The sequence below is a fragment of the Denticeps clupeoides genome, chromosome 20, assembly GCF_900700375.1.
Source record: "Denticeps clupeoides chromosome 20, fDenClu1.1, whole genome shotgun sequence".
Classification (NCBI taxonomy): Eukaryota; Metazoa; Chordata; class Actinopteri; order Clupeiformes; family Denticipitidae; genus Denticeps; species Denticeps clupeoides.
This window is the reverse complement of record NC_041726.1, coordinates 7,346,271-7,365,726: the sequence shown is the minus strand read 5'-3', so window position 1 is coordinate 7,365,726 and position 19,456 is coordinate 7,346,271. Positions and strand designations below refer to the sequence as shown.

Genomic DNA, 19,456 nt, shown 5'->3' with positions numbered 1-19,456 from the left:
CACAGACACTCCAAACGCTATAATGTAAAAACATAGCAGTACAGCTAACAATCTGTTCATAGGCAGAGCTCCATATCCATGCTATGACACAAAGAACATGACAGAATTGTTTTTATTGTCTTCCAACAGTGAATCATGGAAAGGAACACTTAGCTTTGAGAGGTCAAAGAGGAAGAAGAGATCATGCTGATACCATACAAGCTGGTGAAAGATTGTGTCATGCTGAAGGGGGGTGCCAGAGGCTTCACATATCTTTTAACAGAGTTAACGAGGCGAGATGTTTGGTTCCAGAGGTCTCCTCAGATGAGGACCCTCAGCTCCTCATCCGTAAGCTGGTTGACCTCCATGATCTTGTTAAGCTGCTCTGTGTAACGCTCCCGATCTTGCAGGAAGTGTGGGATTCGAACGTGTTCCATGAGGGCCAGCCCCTTCAGCCGGTCCACGTCTTCAAACGACACCTGAACGGTGGACATACAGACAGAAGCAATGGAGCATGAAGACAAAAGAGATTTGTTTGGTCCTCTTAACAAATGAACATCCCAAAAGAATGTTTTGTATACCATGGGCTCCCATTTTTAAATGTGATGAGCTGTTACCATCAATGTGGAAAAACACAACAAGTATCTTCAAGACTTGCAGAATGTAGAAATTGTGATCGGTGCAAACAATAGAACATTGTTCGTTAGTTTCATTTAGCTTATTTGCATTCTGAAACAAAACCCACCTTTCCCAGGGCCATGAGCAGCTGAAAGTCGATCTTGTCTCTGTATCTGAGGATCTTCAGAACACCATCCAGATACACCTGGTCCTTACTAAAGCAACCTGAGGTGCACACAAGGACATTCATGGATTAAAATGTCTCTTCTAGTAGGGCGTGCTTGTACTCGGGCATTGTAAGGAAAGTGAACCTAGCTGTGCCGTGTCAGCCTGGCCTCTCTTGGCCCGAACGCAGTAGTCCCATCGGGTGTTGGGGTCCTGGACGAAGCGCCGCAGGTCGTGGAAGAGCTGTGTGAAGGACATGTGGCTGGCCTGGTAGACGGTGTAGTAGAGCAGGGCGGCGCGCCATAACATGGGGTCCTTGCGGAACAGCACACTGTGGATGCTCGCCAGCCCCTCTTCGGTGGGGTTCAGTGGCCGCAGGTTGTGCTTCTTCCTGCCGCCGCTGTTGCACCAGGGCTGGTGGCTATTATTGATGCCGCGGAAGTAGTGCGTACCTGGTAAAATTAGACCGGACATACAGATACCTTCAGACTTCGTAGACCCAAGTCAATAAAAGGTATACAGATTCCATTTTTATTTCCATGTACAAATGCTTATAAGTAAACCAGAATATGATGGCTATAGCAAACATCATAGCTTGAAAAGGGTATTTCTGCTCTAATTTGTGGGGAATTTTTGGCCAGTTCGTCCTTCTAATTCTGTAAGAGTATTAGTCCGTCTAGCATGCACTACTCTTCTGAGGTCATTCCAAAGATTCTGAGTGATGTTTTGGTCAGGGGAACCTGTGTATTTCTGAACTTATTGCAGGACCCATCCCACCCAACATGGACTTATGAATCTCCTTCATGTTTGCTTCCAGAATTTGTTTTTCCCTGAATTGCCAAGCAATGAAAAAGCCAGAGCGTCAATAAGCTTGGAATCATTGTAAATGTTATATTGGGGTGCCCAAACTTTTGCATGATGTCCCTCTCCTCTTTTCAATCAACAATTGTACCAAATACAAATAATTCATAAATCTAGCTTTAAAAGCTTTGGTGATCAGTTCATTGTTCATTCACAGGGCATTGTAAGCCCAAACTTTTGCATGAACGTCGAAATAGTAATGAAAGAGAGCACTAATCGCACAAAGTCACACTGGTGCAAAATACTGGAAAGCAAAGAGGTTCCAGTTAATCGCGTGATCCAAGCTAATTAACCCAACAGGCGGCTGGTGTAATTACAGGAACACATTTCTCCCAGACACACACCAATTTCGTGTCTCAGCATTCCTTCCAACCACTGCTCCCTGGCTGTGGACATGTTGATGGTGAGCGTTGGCCTGCTGTTCACCACTGTCATGGAAGCTCTGGAAAGCAAGTCATCGGTCAAGTGGACCACAATCTGGGAAAAAAAAAAAAGCATAGACTTACGTGAAAATGCGGAACCCATTTTGAACCCAAATGTGTACACGCAGTAGCTTTGAATTTTTATTTGGTTTAGTTAGAGCAGAACTGCCAGTCTAGACATGAGTGCTCCTCATGGGCAAAATATATATAGCATGGTTTGTTTTGCCTCTGAACGTTGACATGAACCGTAGTGACACTTCTGCAGAACGTATGAATTATTCGCTCTGACGTGGTGCCTGGCACAAGCAAAAAGAAACTGGATAGAGTTTTAGGAAAAACACAGGACAGCTATGAGTATGAGTTTTGTTCTGATTCAAACAAAACTTTGGCAACTGAATAATTCGCAGTAAGTGGACTACTTAATTTTGTATGAAATTGAAAAATGTTATAAAGATCATTGTTTTAACAGTGCCGTATAAAATGACTCGGGGAATACAGCGGAGTTGGCTGCTTTCTCTGCTTCCCCACCTTTTGCAGCCTGATCTGTGCTACTTTTACTCAAAACGACTTCTGTTGTGGTCTTTGCTTCATGTTCATGTCCACCGACATACCTGGTGGTAGACAAAAAAGCTAAAAGAGTTTCAAGCAGCAGATCATGAACAGACAGGTCTGCAAGTTTCAGTTGCTTGGTGTGCAAAGTTGCATGTTGCAAAAATTGCATGTAATCAATAAATGATCAGTTCACATTCCTCTCACTCACTGTCCTTAAGCACTTAGTCCTACTCAGGGCTGGCTGCCGGTGCCCATCCCGGGACACTGGGTGCCATCGGTCGGCAAGGGGAAACCGGAGAGCCCTGAGGAAACCCGCTGCAACACGGCGAGAGCATGCAAATTCAAACTCACGACCTTGGAAATGTTGGGCCACGTCTCAAATCGCTGTGACACATTTCATGAAGAATAATTTTTTTTATTTCAGTTCACGTGTTTGTAGCAGTTGTGTGAAAAGGCCTGAGCTCCTCTCACCTCACCCATGCATCCCTCCTTCTCCATGTACCTCTTCACCTGGTACCAAATGCGACTCTTGGTCAGCAGGTTGCCCCCCATGGCCTGTTCAAATTTCTCGTGGTTCCCGTACTTGTGCAGCGCCAGTTCCATGATCCGCACCGCCTGCGGGAAAGTATCAAAGACCGTGACCAAAATCTATTGCTGACATGGTCTCGTTCGCTTCACCTCTTGGTCCTCCTGAGGGCCATTTACATTTACATTTACATTTACGGCATTTATCAGACGCCCTTATCCAGAGCGACTTACAATCAGTAGTTACAGGGACAGTCTCCCTGGAAAGTGTTGTCTTTTTTAGGGTTAAGTGTCTTGCTCAGGGACACAATGGTAGTAAGTGGGATTTGAACCCGGGTCTTCTGGTTCACAGGCGAGTGTCTTACCCACTAGGCTACTACCGCCATTTACAGCTCCCTGGTCAGCACTCGGAAATAATTGATGGCGGTCAGTGACCATTAGAGCAATTATTCACCCAGCCAGGCAGCCAACTGACACGAGTGGCATTTTAATTCGGTTAGCCCTGGTTAGCCGTGCGAGCGGCCCACTTTATTAGCAGCGTGGGCCATGTCCATTTTTTGCGGATCCCCGATACCCAACTCCTCAGCGGTCAAGGACCCCTGCTAACCACATCGTTCTTAACCTACTATCTAATAATCTCCTGTCAGCAGTCGTCCATGGTCGGAAATGGACCACTACAGAGGCTGAAAGATGCCAGTGTTTCTTTAAAAAGTGATGTATGGGGTGACCATGTCCAGTTTGGGTTTTACACACGTCTTCTTGTGCTTTTTCACTGGCTGAACGTCACACAAACGAAAAGAGACTAGACCAACAGCTCTGTGAAATCCAGGCCCTTTTCGTTGAAATATTACTTTACAAATCCTGCCCTAGCGTGATGTGACCTCGCTGAAATGGACTCTGTGGCCGCCCCGGCATTGTAGAGATTGGTTCATGTAAGCTGAACCCATGCTCATTGTGAAAGATTATATTGGACAAACGGGTAAAACTACACCTGCTGCCGAGTGGGAACTGTGGCCGCTGGCCAGAAAACTGCATCGCCAAAATGTTAATGGATATGCCATCGTGTGTCCGCTGGTGTTCAAACAAGCGCTTCAAGGCAAGACTTGAACCGGAGCATCCACCAGATCCGTTTACCACACTTCCTGCGTGGCGCTATCCCGTTTCTCTCGCACTTGCTGCGATACCATCAGATAGCATGAGGGAGCTTCATTTATACACTGGAGGAGACTTTCCAGCCCAATACATTTTTTTTTTCTCTAAAAAATTTTAGAATCTGAATTGCAAAGATAGACATTATTTGAGGTAGCAATTGGGTGGTAGTAGCCTAGTGGGTAACACACTCGCTTATGAACCAGAAGACCCAGGTTCAAATCCCACTTACTACCATTGTGTCCCTGAGCAAGACACTCCAGGGGGGGACTGTCCCTGTAACTACTGACTGTAATTCGCTCTGGATAAGGGCGTCTGATAAATGCCATAAATGTAAATTGGACGTCCTTTTTGTATACTCGTGTATTTCAAGATTCAAGATTGTCAGTACAACAGTACACACAGTATACCGTGTATTGAAATAATGTCTCACACAGACCACCCATAGTGCAATCATAAAAGAAAGAAAAAAATATAAAATATATATATATATTATACACACACACACACACATATATATGTATATGTGTATATATATGTATATTGGAATATGTATATACACACTAATCTAAACTATACTAACTAACACTAGAACTTAAATACTGTACAAATTGCAATAAAAGAAAAGTAAAAATTTTCTGTACAATGAACAGGACAAACAGGACAACATCATGTAGGATGCCTGTACGTGGATATGTTGGATATTTCAAACAGGACACACAAGACAAGACAAACGTGTGCAAGATGTGCAGAAATGTTTAAAATGAATTGGAATTCATTCCAATTCCAGGAATACCAGGAATTCCAGCAATTCAATTTTTTTTTGTTTTGAGGGGAATGTTATTGACACCTCTTACACACTCTACTTTCTCATTCTGGACTATTTAACCCCCTTGCGTCAATAAGAGACACACCCCGGCAAAGCGAAGCACCCATCTCCTCCCTTACCCTCCTCATTGTACACAGAGGACGTCATTTAAATCAAGTGAAGTCATTGTCTTTGTGATACACTGCGAAACGAAACGTGTCCTCTGCTTTTAACCATCATCCTTAGTGAGCAGTGGGCAGCCATGACAGGCGCCCGGGGAGCAGTGTGTGGGGACGGCGCTTTGCTCATTTCCACCTCAGTGGCACCTTAGCGGCTCGGGATTCGAACCAGCAACCTTCTGATTACGGGGCCACTACATTAAATGCAAGACCACCACTGCATCATTTGCGGCGCCATGTGTCAAGTGCCTATTTCTGTGCCACAGAATGAATTTTACCATGACAAACTAAACAAGGAGATAAACACGGTAGATGACTTGACTTTCTATTGTTGGCAAAAATGCTTTTTTTTTTTTGGACAAAATGAATTTTTGTCTACAATTCTGATGGCAGGGGCTGATGTCAGTTCAGTGCACAAAATGAACAGAAGCTTCAAGACCCAGCTTTGTTCGAAGCATTCTGACTGGTGAACTAATCTGCGGTCCCTTTTGTCCTTCTCTAGGCCTGCCCGGCTGGGTCCGGTCAGCTGAAGGGAAAAGGATTGATTTCACCCGCGCATAGGGCGAACAGGTCTGGGACACGAGTGAAAGCGAGAAGGGCAAGAGAGAAGAGACGCTCTCCAGGGCCATGGTCCAGGTCTGAGCGTCGGGACGGCATGGCACTTCCTCGGTACATTTACATTTACAGCATTTATCAGACGCCCTTATCCAGAGCGACTTACAATCAGTAGTTACAGGGACAGTCCCCCCCTGGAGTAACTTAGGGTTGCTACACAATGGTAGTAAGTGGGGTTTGAACCTGGGTCTTCTGGTTCATAGGCGAGTGTGTTACCCGCTAGACTACTACCACCCTTCTCGGTAAAGCACGTTACCGAGGCTTTTTTTAAATTTTTTTACCTGAGTCAGAAAACGGTCCGAGGCAATGCTGTGGCGGGCCAGGACCAGAGGAGACACTGGGTTGCTGTACTCAAACTGAGGGTTGTAGGAGAAGTCCGATTTAAAGAACTTGGCTTTCTCCTTCTCCACGTTGGATGGTTTGATGGCGCTGAGGATGCACAGCTTCTTGAGGCTGTTCTCGCCATCGCGCGAGCCGCTGCTTTTGGCCAGCAGCGGGAGTTTGGTGCGCGGTGGGGCGGCGAAGCAGGACCTCCTGGTTTGTGCACTGGGCCGGGGAGTTAGGCCCATGACGCTCCCCATCACCGTGATGCTGTAGGGTCCCTTGGGGCCGCCGTTGGAAAAGGAACCGGACTCTGCCTGGCGACGGCCGTTGCGTGCGGCTGAGGATGCGCACCTCGCTGGCTTCTTTGGCCGCCTTGAAGGGGAGTGCTTGGAACTTGGCCTGTCCTCGTCCTTGCCCTGGAGCAGCACGTTGTAGCTGCTGGTTGCAGCGTTGAAGAGGTCCTTCAGCACGCTGGAGGAGAGCTTCTCCAGGCACAGCTGGCTGGGGCTGACTGGCTTGTCTGTAGGACTCAGCAGGTGCTTCTTGGACAGCTCCGCCTCGGGCCAGTGGAGCCGCTCTGAAAGCAGACAGGACATTGGGTTAAACTGCGTCTTTTTAAGGATCCCCACCCACAGTACAGGCAGTTCACGGGCAGCCTAATCCTCTTACTAAGACATCTAGCTGGCGAGCTCAGAGCATGAGCAGTGCATTGTGCTAAAAACGGCCTGTCTCGTTCGCTTTCCCGTGTCAGTGAAAGCTCACAAGCAGCCCAGCACGGTTTCGCTACACTGAACGGACTTCAAATGATTGCTTTTCTTCTTGGGCGGATGTGGCAAGTTTCTATTTTAAGGGCTCCACTGAGTTTTCGGGAGCACTGGACGGCCTTTATAATGAAATGATTCTGATAGCTCTGTGCACTAAGGACCACCGTGTCTCCAACGAATGCCCCTTGGGTCCCATCACAGCCAGCTAACGTAGTTCACCGCGACGTGGGCACTGACGCGGAATCTGTGCACCCACGGCTCATGAGATGTACTGGCTGGCGCTCAAATCACTCAACTACAATCTGAGCTTCAACATTTAGTATTTTTAACTGCATCAAAAATTGTGCAATGTTCATTACAGTCAAGTATAACATTTTGATGAGGCAAATGTTTCAAATATTATAAAAATGGTTATTTCTTACTATCAACCATATATTATAAATCAACGATAATATCTGTGCAATATTCATGCCATTTGCTCTCATTCTCTCGCTGTGTATATATCTTTTATTATTTACATTATTTTAAACTTTTTTTTTGCATTCAGCACATCGTCTTGTTTATTAACTGCCATAACCCTTTTGTTATTCTTTAATAATCTTATTTTACTGTGCATCTCAACATTGCCTCGCTGTCTCAAAGGCTTACAATAAATGCACCTTGTAGCTTGAGACGATAAAATGATTTATTTACATGCAATCAAAGAGCAATTCCTTATATTACGAAGTCGTTCTTTATCTGATGTTTCGGGTTTAGGTTTGCATTCATTATAACTATTCATAATTATGAATTATTGCGTTGGTTACTTTAGATTAAATGAAAAAAGTATACATACCGGTAACTTTAATAGATTCGAGCATCATGCTTGTAGAGATCGACCGTAGCCGGTCGCATGTATTTTTCTACAGCTTAAGCAAAACACTGCCGCTCTTAACGTGACCGTAAAATATGTATATTTATCGAAAAACTATCCGACAAAAGAGTCTCGCCGCCGCAGCCGGGCTCCGCCTTCAACAGCCGACGGTGGCTGAATGGCTGTAGTCACAGGTTCCCATTGAGCACAGCCGGTTGCCATGGTAAACAGGCGACGTCACATAGAGACGGGAGCGCGGAGGCGCCTGCGTCACTTCCGGCCTCTGCGACGCGGTCGTAGATTTCAAAACTGCTGGCCGGAAAGCGGACGTGAACGAGTTTTTATCAAATGCAAAGCCTTGGCACAGTCCAACGACATTTTTTTTTTAAAGATTTGCAAAGTCAAAATAATTACTTTTAGGTCTGAAATATTTACACCCTTCATTTCATGAAATGTGGAATATGAAAAGTGATGTGCAGATAATATCTTGTCAAAGCAGCCGAACAACCTTCAAGAAGACGAATCAGGGACAAGCTAAAGCATATGTTCATTATGCATAAATCATATACGTTCCATTGGTCTTACGGTGTTGTGTCTACTCCTGAGAAATATATATTGCGTATGAGAAACGCTAACGCAGAGGCTTTAAAATTATTCTGTGTCGTTGGACTCCGGGGCGGGGCGTGAAAAGCCTGCGAACCTATTTTGCTCCCTCCTATTGGTCGAGGCGCTCGTCAATCGAGCGTCGCGTAGCCGTTGACGCATGCGCAGTGGCGACAGCGCTGAAATTCAAATTTCAACAGATGTTCGCCTGAGTGGACCCAAGGAGAGGTGCGGGCGTCGGCCGAGGAAGAAGACGTGACGCGACGGCACGGAGACGTGAGCGCACCGGTAGAAGACGAACCTTTCATGATAACAAATAAAACATGGACCCATTTACAGAGGTGAGTTCTGAGTATTAACTGTTAGATAGCCCCGTACATGCTGCGGCTAGCTGTTTAGCAACCCAGTCGCACAATGCCTGTATTTTTGCGTGTTATGCCTTTACATTACCCAGTTATTTGTTCTGCTCATTGTCATGTTTAGCCGTGTAAATAAGTCTTCAAAGTTCATTTAACGTATACATCCTATAATTAGCGAGTTAAGAAAGGTTGCAATGTTTTATTAACGGATACTTTGAAGCGTATAAATCAGTACTTGTTTAAAATACATATGTGCATCAGAACGCATCGTTCACGGTTGCTTTATCATAAATATCATATTAATTGTGTTTTATGTATCGAAGAAGCTTTAGACTGCAGTGTCACGTCATCATTGAACAGATATTATGTTTAATGAGCTCCCGCATATATTATTTATGTGTGTTTTATATAATGTCGTTTTTTTTCTCTTTAAATTAAGCTTAGCTGCTTTTTTTTTGGTTTTTGTTTTGAGTAAACTACTTTTATGGGGTAAGGGTGTACTGTTTCAGTCTCCACCAATGGAATTGGAGGCGGGAGGCTCATTCCTGTGGAATGACAGACTCACCAACTGAACTTTTTTCCACGTAGTCCCTGGAAAGTGGCCTCACAGGGCAAGAATTTACAGAGCCTGGTTGTGAGAACGGCCAGTAAATCACTTCTTCCTGCCCTTACTGTCTACACTAGAGACTTTTGTCGCTGTGAAACAGAAATCACATTCTGAATAATAGAATTGTACGAGTGTTCATTTTATATATATATATATATGAGTGTTTTTTTGTTTTTTTTCAGTCCCCTTCTGTTCTCTTCTAATAAATTAGTACCGATGTCACATTCTTGGTGTTGTTGTGTGTTTGCCGTTAGAAACTCCTGGAGCGCACACGTGCACGCCGCGAGAACCTTCAAAAGAAGATCGCCGAGAGGCCTGCGGGAGCCAACCGACAAATGGCAAAGAGACCCAGGGAGCCGCTGGCAGAAGCGAACAGTCTGATTAGAGAGCCGCTCTCTGAAAATGGTGCCACTCCCATAACGCATACTTTTTTTATTTCATTGCCAAAGTAGAAATCTCTTACGTTGTTGTGCATTATTTCTCAGGGTGTGAACTTCCCCTTTCTGTAACCCAGTTGACATTTTTAAGCAATTCTAGAAACTGATACAGCTTTGTGTGTTGAAGCCACACCCCGTAGTCCGGCAGAGATAAGATGCAAATATACTGAGTGATTGTTTAACAATGGAGAATAGGAAATGTCGGATTGCAGAAGGGTTGATGGCCGTTTGTTATGCTTTGTGTTCAGCTCTCCCCGCCACCAAGCCCTCCCCATATAAGCGGCGCTGCTCAGATGAGAACAGCCTGGTGGAGCAAGAGGTGACTCAGCCTAAAGCTGCTCTGGCCACAGACTCTCTCACTGACAAAAAGCCTCCCGTGGCCCCGGCAGCGGTCCGTCACACTCTCGACACGTCCGTGGAGAAAGCAGCAACCCCAACTATGGTTTCTCCGCATCCTGTGGAAGCAGTAAATGTGACCAGAGAGCTTCTGAACAACACGTCCGATGTAGACATGAAGCCTTCTGCTGGCCCTCTGGAGAGGGCCAGAGAGGACCTGGTTCACGGTTCTGCTGCAGCTGCTTCTGGGATGAAGTCTCGTCTACAGAGACTGGCAGATCAGAGGCTCCACTGGGATGCAGCTGGTAGAGACATGCGCATAACAGTCCTGCATTAATTCATCTGCATGCATTACTGCACTCTAACTTTGTATTATTAATAGCAGGTACTGGTGACGTCGTCCCAGATATTGAACCTATCAAGACACAGGAAGTGGTACCAGACCCTGTACTTGTATCATCTGGCACCCCTGTGGGCAGAAAGGGCCGTCTGGCCAATCTCGCTGCCACCATCGGTTCCTGGGAGGATGACCTCAGCCACCCGTCCGTCCTCAGAGACAATGCACAAGGGCAGCCTGGCACCGCCTGCGCTCCTGCCGTGTCCCGCACAGCAACAACCCAGTCCAAACCCAGCCTGGCTGGAGGCCGACAGCCGCCCTTGTCCCAAAGCAAGCTAGCCATTGGAAACCGGCAGGTATGTGCAGACACAATCGCACGAGGCGATCCTGCATGGTCTTATGTAATAATATTTATTTATTTATTTATTTTTCAGGCACCGGTACATTCTCCTGTTAAATCCAGCAGAGTGGTACTGCCGAGTCCTCGGGAGACTGAAGTGCCTGAGCCCAGGCCAGCTCCACAGGAGACCCGCTTGATTAAGAAACCCAGTCCCCCAAAATCTTCAGCTGCACCGACATGCATTCAGAGTCCCCCAAAGGCCAAGGTGCTTTCCAGAGACCGGGATTTGGGGACCAACAATCCAGTCCTCAAACCAAGCCTGCCATGTAAGCCGCTAAGCACAGCGGCCCAGTCCAAGGAGAGGTTCAACCAGGACGCCACGCCTTCACAGGCCAAGGGTTCAGCTGGAACACCAGGTGATTTGCTACGCCTCTTCTGGACTAAAACATATGAAAGCATCATGGTTTATGCATATTAATTGAAATGTTTGATTCTGTCCTGTGGACCAGGCGTGAAGTCGTTCTTGGAGCGTTTTGGGGAGCGGTGCCAGGAGCGCTCCAGCAACAACACCCCATTGGGAGTTTCCCCGGTGGCCACCCCGTCTGGAACCCCCAAAAGCAGACTGGTGCATGAGAGGCTGATGACCATACAGACCACCACAGCGACCGCGGACCTCACCCAGAAGCAGCGACAGGTGAGATTTGCATGGTGCCATTTTTTATTTATTTATTTATTTGTTTGTTTGTTTTTAAATGTGCAGAGGTGTGGCACTGCTTACATCTTGAATTTTCCCATCACAGGAGCGCGAGCTGGAACTGGCACAGGTCCGCAATCGCCACCAGAAGGGAAACATGTGGAAGAACAGGGACAGGCGTGCTGGAAACCGGGTATTTGACCATGTAACCTCACCAAAATGCTGTTTTGCATTTAAGATGATCTATTGATTTATGCAAAATTTAAAACATTTTTTTTAAGGAGCTGAACTCAACTGATGACGCTGAGAGTATCGGGTCTTCTGTTGATGAGTCTACTGTACCTTCTATGGAGAGCTTCAGCACCCTCTCTGAGACAAAAGCTACAGGTGAACGACGTCCCTGGATATTGTGACTTTTAGAAAAGGGCTTTTGTCACCTCCCTGGACTGTTTACGGGTTGATGGGTTATTCAAATGAGGCCTGTGCGTTGCAACAATTCTCCCATTGACACGTCCCTACGACCCCTCTTCGCTCATTCATATTAAATAGCCTCACGCCTCAGCCCTTTTCTCTGCCTGTTTTTGCAACACCGCACCTCTTAATACTAACAACACCTTGATCCATTCAGAACCGTTTAGCATGGAACTCAGCAGCACGTCCGCATCGAGCCCCTTGAAGAAAGTTGAATTCTCCTCGGTCCTGTCTGAAGACATAAAGGAAGACAAAGGTCCGTAAAACTAGATTCCGTTCTCGCTTTACTGCTCTTCCCTGGTTTTCTTTAATGCTTGTTCCATTGCATTCCTGCAGAAGGCGAGGAAGTGCGTGAGAAGGAGGTGAATGTCGATGGCTCCATCAACTCAGAGGTGATCAATGATCTGTTTGACGGAGTTCTGGAGGAAAGCAGTGAGCTGAGTGCTGAAGAAGATGAGGAGGATGCGCTGAACATCTCGTCCATGTCCCTGCTGACCCCTCTGGCAGAGACCGTGGCCTCCGTGGTGAAGAGCCCAGAAAGGATAGCCGTTGTGAGTAGGCAGAGTAGAGGCAGGGTTTTATGGCCTTTTTAGTGAAGCGTGTGGGTTTTGTCTCACCACCAGGTGTCGCTGTCTGCATCGTTTACATTCTGAAAGGAATTTTTGTCCACCTTGTCCACTTCATTGTTAGCCCTTAAATGGTATGGCTATTATTTCCCAGGTGGTCAGTGATGGCCTATAACAGAACCAGCAAGTACTTGTCATCTTATGCCTATAACAGAACACCTAAGGTGCACATGGTCAGATTTGTGAAAACACACTTTTAGCAATGTTCACTGGTTTTCGTGTCTTATGTAATTTCATTTTGTGGTCTTTTAATTAATTATTATTTTGCTTTTGTTGTAGTTTTAGAAATATCACACATCAATGTTTGTCAGTTAAGTCTTTAAACAGAATTTGAATACAATAATTTTTTTTTTATTACCTGAATATCTGACCTACAACTCATATTTTTCTACACAGACTTCAACCCCAGCAAGCTCCTTCTGTGAGAAGAGCGCCAACCCTGAGGGCGTCAGCAAGCCCAGTAGGTTCCAGAGGGCCCGAATGTTGCGTTCCGGGTCGTCAGATAATCTGGATTCTGCTGATGATGGACGGAACCTCCTGTACAGGTGGATACCCCACTTATGATGAATTTGTCAAGCACTCTTCAGGAGCAGTTTAGTGACGTCATCTTTTCTCTTTTTTTTTTTTTTATATATATGCCAGTATTGACGCATACCGGTCAACCAGGGTTAAGGAGACGGAGCGGCCACATGTCAAACAGGTGATTGTTAGGAAGGAGGATGCACTGCAGAGGATGGAGGAGCCCCGAGGCTCTGGTCACCTGACTACTAAACAGAAGTTGAAGGTGAGAATCAGACAGGATTTTGTCCAAATACACACTTCCTGTTCTGATTATGTACTTCAACTGCGACAGAAGACTAAAATAGGCTAATGCAATTTAATTTGCAGCAAAAACTAGAAACAAATCTTAAGTCACAGCCTATGTAGTTACACCAGTACATCATTCATTGAAATGCATCCTGAACCACCACTAAAATAAAATGAAGCAGAATGTGAATGTTAAGTGAAGTTAAATAATATAAAATGAATTACCATGTAGAGATTACAACTAAAGTGCATTGTGCCTAGATTGTGTAGTAGTGATGGGATGTCCTGGTTAAGCATCCTTAAACCTCACATATATGCATATTTTTGTATTAAAAATTAAGTGTAGTTGTATGGAAACCTTTTTTATGCATATACCCTCAGATTTCTCTGTCTTGGCCCCTCAGTGGTGGAATGAACTTCCCCTCGAGGTCATAACAGCACAGTCACTGAGCATTTTTAAACGGCAGCTCAAGACCTTCCTCTTTAGAGAATATTTAGATGAACTTGTAACCTTCTTATTGTCTGACTTGTATATAGAAACTACAACATAGTGAATAAAAAGAATGTATTCATAGTTGGGGGTCCCAGTAAACCAGAATTGATCACTTCTTTGATTGTAACATGGAAACACATTGTAAGTCGCTCTAGATAAGGGCATTTGCCAAATGCCTTAAATGTAAATGTCGTTGGTCTAGTTGTCCAGTGGTATTCACCAGAAGTGACTGAACAAACAACTTGAGAATTTGGGTTGTGTCGCAGGTCCTGGCCAATGAGCTCAACCTGCAGCAGACTGTGATCCACCAGGCCAGTCAGGCGCTGAACTGCTGCACTGATGAGGAACACGGAAAAGGCTCACAGGTAGAGGCCGAGGCGGAGAGGCTGCTGCTCATCGCCAGTGAGTAACACGTGTATACACACACACACATGCAGTGTGTGTCTAAACGCTTTCTAATTGTCGCTGCTCCTCTGTTACTTTCCTGCCGTTGTTGACATACGTGTGGATTTGGATTGTTTCCTGTCCAGCCGAGAAGAGGGCCGCGCTGAAGGTCGAGCTGGATCGCCTGAAGGTAGATGGCCCTGGCGCTCAGAGGAAGGCTCCCACTGACTCCAAACAGCAGGCGGACTCCTCCGCCTCCAAGGGCTCCATCTCTCTTCATGAGCTGCGCCTGCCGCTCAAAGCCGACTTCGTCTGCTCTACTGCGAACAAGCCTGGTATTAACCTTCGGCCTAACGGGTAACTGTCCCCCGGCACCCTCGTCTCATTTTCTAATGACTTTTTTTTTTTTTTCCCATTCCTTCCTAATCCCTGCAGATTCCGGCAGCCATTTTTTCTTTGTAATGATTCGTGCCGGAGCAGAGAACATGGTGGCTACGCCCCTGGCCAGTGCACGCAGTGGCCTCAGTGGAGATGCTCTGACCTTCTCCACAAAGTTCACACTGTGAGTCGGTTTAGAAACTTGCCACGTTTTAACCAATAAAAAAAAAGTTACATCACACTGTCTCTGATTTCCAGAAAGATAATCTGCTTTAACTTGCAGGCCTGATGTCTCCAGTGACTTTGAGATCGATGTCGAAGTCTTCTACCTTGTAAGTAAAACCGTGAAAATCTAAAGGAGTCCGGGATGTCCGGATTATTCTAAATGTATTAATCGTTCTAGGCACAGAAGCGTGAACTCTGTCCCGATAAGCGGAAGAAGCCCAACAAGTCAAAGGTACACTGTGTGTTCTGTGCTGTGCAAATGATTATATATACACGTTTAATTTACATTTTGAGATTAAGCACTGTGTTCAGATGCTCCTGTTTCAAGGTTTCCGTGCCTTTGAGGAGCCATTTTCACGGGTACGCAGTACCACTTCCTGTGCCCTTCACGTGGTGTTTGTCACCCATCAGCTATTAAAAGGCAGAAAATTACACCAGAATACAATGATTTTATTCATTTTTTAATTGGTGGACTGGTACACTGGACCAACTGTCACAGGGTTGTGTTGTGGAGGGATGGGGACGTTAATGAAGTTCCTACTGTTAGAATGTTAATTATGTGTCTTCTAATTCAAGCTTGTTCTGTCCTAGGCAATCACTCCAAAGCGCTTCCTTGCCATTACGGTAAAATTCAACCTAATTTCTTTAGACACTATCTGTTCTTGCAGTCAGTTTTCTAGTTCTGCGAGTTAGAAAATTTGGCTTTTAAAACTTCTGTCCAGCAAAGTGCTTTTAAAGGTTTGTTCTGCGCTTATAACTTGTCATATTTTCTCAAGATGTTTCCTCTCTAAATAAAAAAAAAAAAAATTTATGTATTAAACAAGACCATAAAACTATTACATGTCAAGTGCAGCAGATAAAGCTGCTGAAAGTGCTCACTGCGTGATAAATCCTGCAGTTTATCACATATAAAATGTTTCAGGTTTTATTTATTTTAAAAATGACATGTCAAATTTGTTGCAGTTGAAGTGACTATGTTGTTGCAAGTGAGAAATTGATTGGTGTATGTGATGCGTACATTTATCAGACTCCCTTATCCAGAGCGACTTACAATCAGTAGTTACAGTGTCACCCACTATGCTACTACCACCCTACATTTAATTTTGTCTGACTGGCAAACATAATTATAAACATAATAACTACATTTACACTTTTTTTTTTTTATTACAGAAGAGTAATCTACAGACTCCTGGTAAGGATGCATTACCATGTATGAGTACCATGAGTAGTAGCCTTAATTGAGATGCTAATATAAACTTTACTTAACTGTTTGCCTCACACTGAGTCGACTGCACCTTAACTTTCGTTGTTTCTTGAAGTTCCAATGATTATAAAGCTTTCTTATCTTATAACCTTCACTGCTTCTCTTTTCTTAGTGATGGCAAGTCCCGGAGGACCAAACGCGGTCCGCACCAGCAACTTTGTGCTTGTGGGATCTCACAGGTTAACGCTGGCTTCTATTGGGAAGAATAAATTTCCCCTGGAGAAGGTAAAAAAAGAAAAAACTACTAATAGTACCACTGCCATCTTTTTCCATTTTCTCAATCATTCGTTTTTCCTATTTCTGAATGCAGAGCATTTTCCCTCTTTGCACACCCCTCGTCCTTCCCTTCATGGAATTTAACACCCCTGTGCATAACTTACATTAATCTTGTAGAGATAGTAAGACGTTTGCAGGCCTCCCTGACTTTTTAGTCCAGTCTATCATATAGACTGGATTCTCTGTATCTCTGCGCCACATGTAACTCTCACATGCACCCGTTTCTCTCTTTTAGATCAAATTTGAAGGCAGTGAGAGAGAGCTGCTCAGTGACATGTTTCAGAACAAGGTTGCCACACGTCTACTTCCCGTCTTACCACAGACTGGCTTTATTTATGCACGTTTATCTATCTTCACAGTACTAACGGTTTTGTGTGTGCATGTAAAAACTTGGGCAAACCAGTTTTGCCGGACTGGATTTAATCGTTTGTAGCTGAAATCTGTTAACAACCCTCTCATCCTCACTAACTCATTCACATTCATAAATACTATCCATCATTTCTGCCTAATCACGTGTCCAATACGAGGCTCGGGAAAGTTTGTTTCCAACCCTGTGTTATTCCTCTGCCCTTTTAAGGTGCCCTTCCTGTGTCCTCTGGAAGGTCACATCTACCTGAAGATGCAGTGTGAGGTGGGCTCCCGTGTGGAAGAGAAGGGTTTCTTGGTGAGTTGTAATCACTGGAACTAAATCTGTCATTTAGGTGCTAAATGCATAAGATTAAGAGACTTTTTTTTTTTTTTTTTTTTTAAAGACTATGTTTGAAGATGTCAGTGGGTTTGGAGCCTGGCACCGCAGGTGGTGCGTCCTCTCAGGATACTGCATCGCCTACTGGACCTACCCAGATGATGAGAGGCGCAAGGTGGGTGTTTTCAGGTGCTCTGTCCTACTCGCGGCTAATATAGAGACTAACAGATAATTTTTTTTTCCTTTATGAAATGCACAGAATCCAGTGGGTCGCATCAGTCTGGCAAACTGCACGAGCCGCAAGGTGGAACCAGCCAACCGGGAGTTCTGCGCCAGGCCCAACACATTCGAGCTGATCACAGTGAGACCGCAGAGAGACGACGACAAGGAGACTCTAGTCAGCCAGTGCAGGGATACTCTATGTGTCACCACGTAAGTATAAACAGGTTCTCTAATTTCCTGTCAAGTCCCAAAGCTTCCTGTTATGAGCAGTGGTGGCCTAGGGGGTAAGTTAGCTGACTCGTTACCTGAAGGGTTGCGGGTTCAAATTCCAAGCTGCCAAGGTACCACCAGAGATAAAGGCACGGTCACCACACACTGCTCCCTGGGCGCCTTACATTTACATTTACAGCATTTATCAGACGCCCTTATCCAGAGCGACTTACAATCAGTAGTTACAGGGACAGTCCCCCCCTGGAGCAACTTAGGGTTAAGTGTCTTGCTCAGGGACACAATGGTTGTAAGTGGGATTTGAACCTGGGTCGTCTTGTTCATAAACCTTTTGTGGCTTCCTTGCCCAGGGTGTTGGGTTAAATGTGCTGCAGTGGATGACTTTGACCATCAGTCCATCAGTCAAATGTTACATGCAATACCATACACAACATGTACACCAGTGTCATTAAAATACTAGTTAGGAGCAAAGTACTAGAACGTGGCATATTTGGCATGGGGTAAAATATTTTAATTTACCTGTAAGAAGCGAATATTACAAAGTTACACTGTAATTTTAAGAATTTGTGCTTTTAAAAATCTTTTCATATTTAGCACTTTCTTTTCATCTGAATAGTAACTGGCTCAGTGCAGACACTAAGGAGGAACGTAACCTTTGGATGCAGAAGCTCAACCAGATCCTGGTGGATCTGCGGATGTGGCAGCCAGACTCCTGCTACAGACCTCTGTGAGCACACCCCCTTTTGGACCGGAGGACCAATGACAAGTTGGCCTTGAGCGCCAAGCGAGCAACGATATTGACTCAGGGGTGAAGTGCAATAAAAGAGAATATTTTACAGTCCGTTTACAGTTGTGTTCTAAAGATAATAGGAGACATATAAAGCCATGCGCTCAGTATTGTAGAGGGCTAAGGACAAATTTTGTTCGCAATCATTTAAGACAATTTTTTTTTTTCTTGTCCTTCTAATGCTTACGATATAAAACTGAACCGGTTCATTATATTCTCTTATTTTGATTATAAATATTTCCTAGACTAATGCAATGGGGTTCATATAGAAAGTTTTAAAAGTAATTAGCAATAATTTTCCAAATATTCAATTTAAGGGACCGCTTAGACTATACTAAACCACGCTGCGTCCTTTTTTCCTTTTCCTACCATTTGAGAATTACAGTGGGGGAAATCTATATATTCTGAGAGGTTGTATTTATCATGTGCCATAAATAGAAAACCTCCAAGCTGATAGCGCGCCTATCACTGAGAGACTTTTAATGTTGTGTGTGTTTCTGTAAATGTCTGTGTGTTTGAGAATTTGATTTATTGATTTAAATGGTTATTGCTTGCTACCTTCATTCAAGTGGATAATCTGTACAAGTTTTTCTTTTTGCTATTGTGATGAAAGCTATAAGCAGGTCTTTTTTTTTTTTTTTTTTTTTTCCCTTTATCCCCCCCCCCCTTCTTTTGAGGTGGTACAAGCTTGACATTTTTCAGCTCTGCCATGGTTTCCTCTGTATTTACACTAAAACAGGAATGCACTTTGCTTGGCTGAAGGTCTGCATTATTTGGATTTTACACATGTTTGGTTTTTGATCTTTTATTATTATCATATACACTGCAGTCTTCCACTGTCTAGGACTCCTTCATTTTTGTAGCTCATCATTAACCTCAATTTTGAAGCACTCCGACTCGGCGTGTCAAAAGGTCTCTGAAGAAATTACATAAATAAATGCCGGCTTTAACCAAACTGGCCTTGGTCTCGTTCTGTGGAGTGGCTGGGTGTTCATGTCAAGAGGTGAGATATTTTAGGTGTTATTTGACATGTATAATTGTAATAACCAAAAGATTACTGAATACTTTTTTTTTTATTTTTTT

The 19,456-nt window shown here is 44.6% G+C and overlaps 2 protein-coding genes across 3 annotated transcripts; one reads left to right on the top strand and one right to left on the bottom strand.

The window, feature by feature from the left end:
* Positions 1–97: 97 nt before the first annotated feature.
* matcap2 (microtubule associated tyrosine carboxypeptidase 2) lies at positions 98–8,030 on the bottom strand. The gene is made up of 7 exons (XM_028964117.1): positions 7,797–8,030; positions 6,155–6,774; positions 3,069–3,212; positions 1,968–2,100; positions 909–1,214; positions 725–822; positions 98–458 (listed from the first exon to the last, which is right to left on the bottom strand). Exons 1-7 carry the CDS (start codon positions 7,822–7,824, stop codon positions 300–302), a joined length of 1,488 nt encoding a protein of 495 aa, XP_028819950.1. The 5' UTR covers positions 7,825–8,030; the 3' UTR covers positions 98–299.
* A 604-nt stretch (positions 8,031–8,634) lies between these two features.
* On the top strand, positions 8,635–18,992 carry anln (anillin, actin binding protein). Of its 2 annotated transcripts, XM_028963900.1 has the most exons (25): positions 8,635–8,758; positions 9,638–9,788; positions 10,069–10,461; positions 10,539–10,849; positions 10,928–11,249; positions 11,343–11,527; positions 11,634–11,720; positions 11,809–11,914; positions 12,156–12,254; positions 12,335–12,549; positions 13,021–13,169; positions 13,267–13,408; positions 14,191–14,326; positions 14,455–14,643; positions 14,744–14,870; positions 14,970–15,018; positions 15,090–15,143; positions 15,503–15,535; positions 16,082–16,103; positions 16,288–16,400; positions 16,687–16,740; positions 17,029–17,115; positions 17,204–17,311; positions 17,396–17,568; positions 18,203–18,992. In XM_028963900.1, the coding sequence occupies exons 1-25, from the start codon at positions 8,741–8,743 to the stop codon at positions 18,315–18,317; spliced, it is 3,438 nt and encodes a 1,145-aa protein (XP_028819733.1). In that variant the 5' UTR covers positions 8,635–8,740; the 3' UTR covers positions 18,318–18,992. The 2 variants fall into 2 exon arrangements, with proteins under 2 accessions (XP_028819733.1, XP_028819734.1); XM_028963901.1 differs by lacking the exon at positions 16,687–16,740.
* Positions 18,993–19,456: the final 464 nt, after the last annotated feature.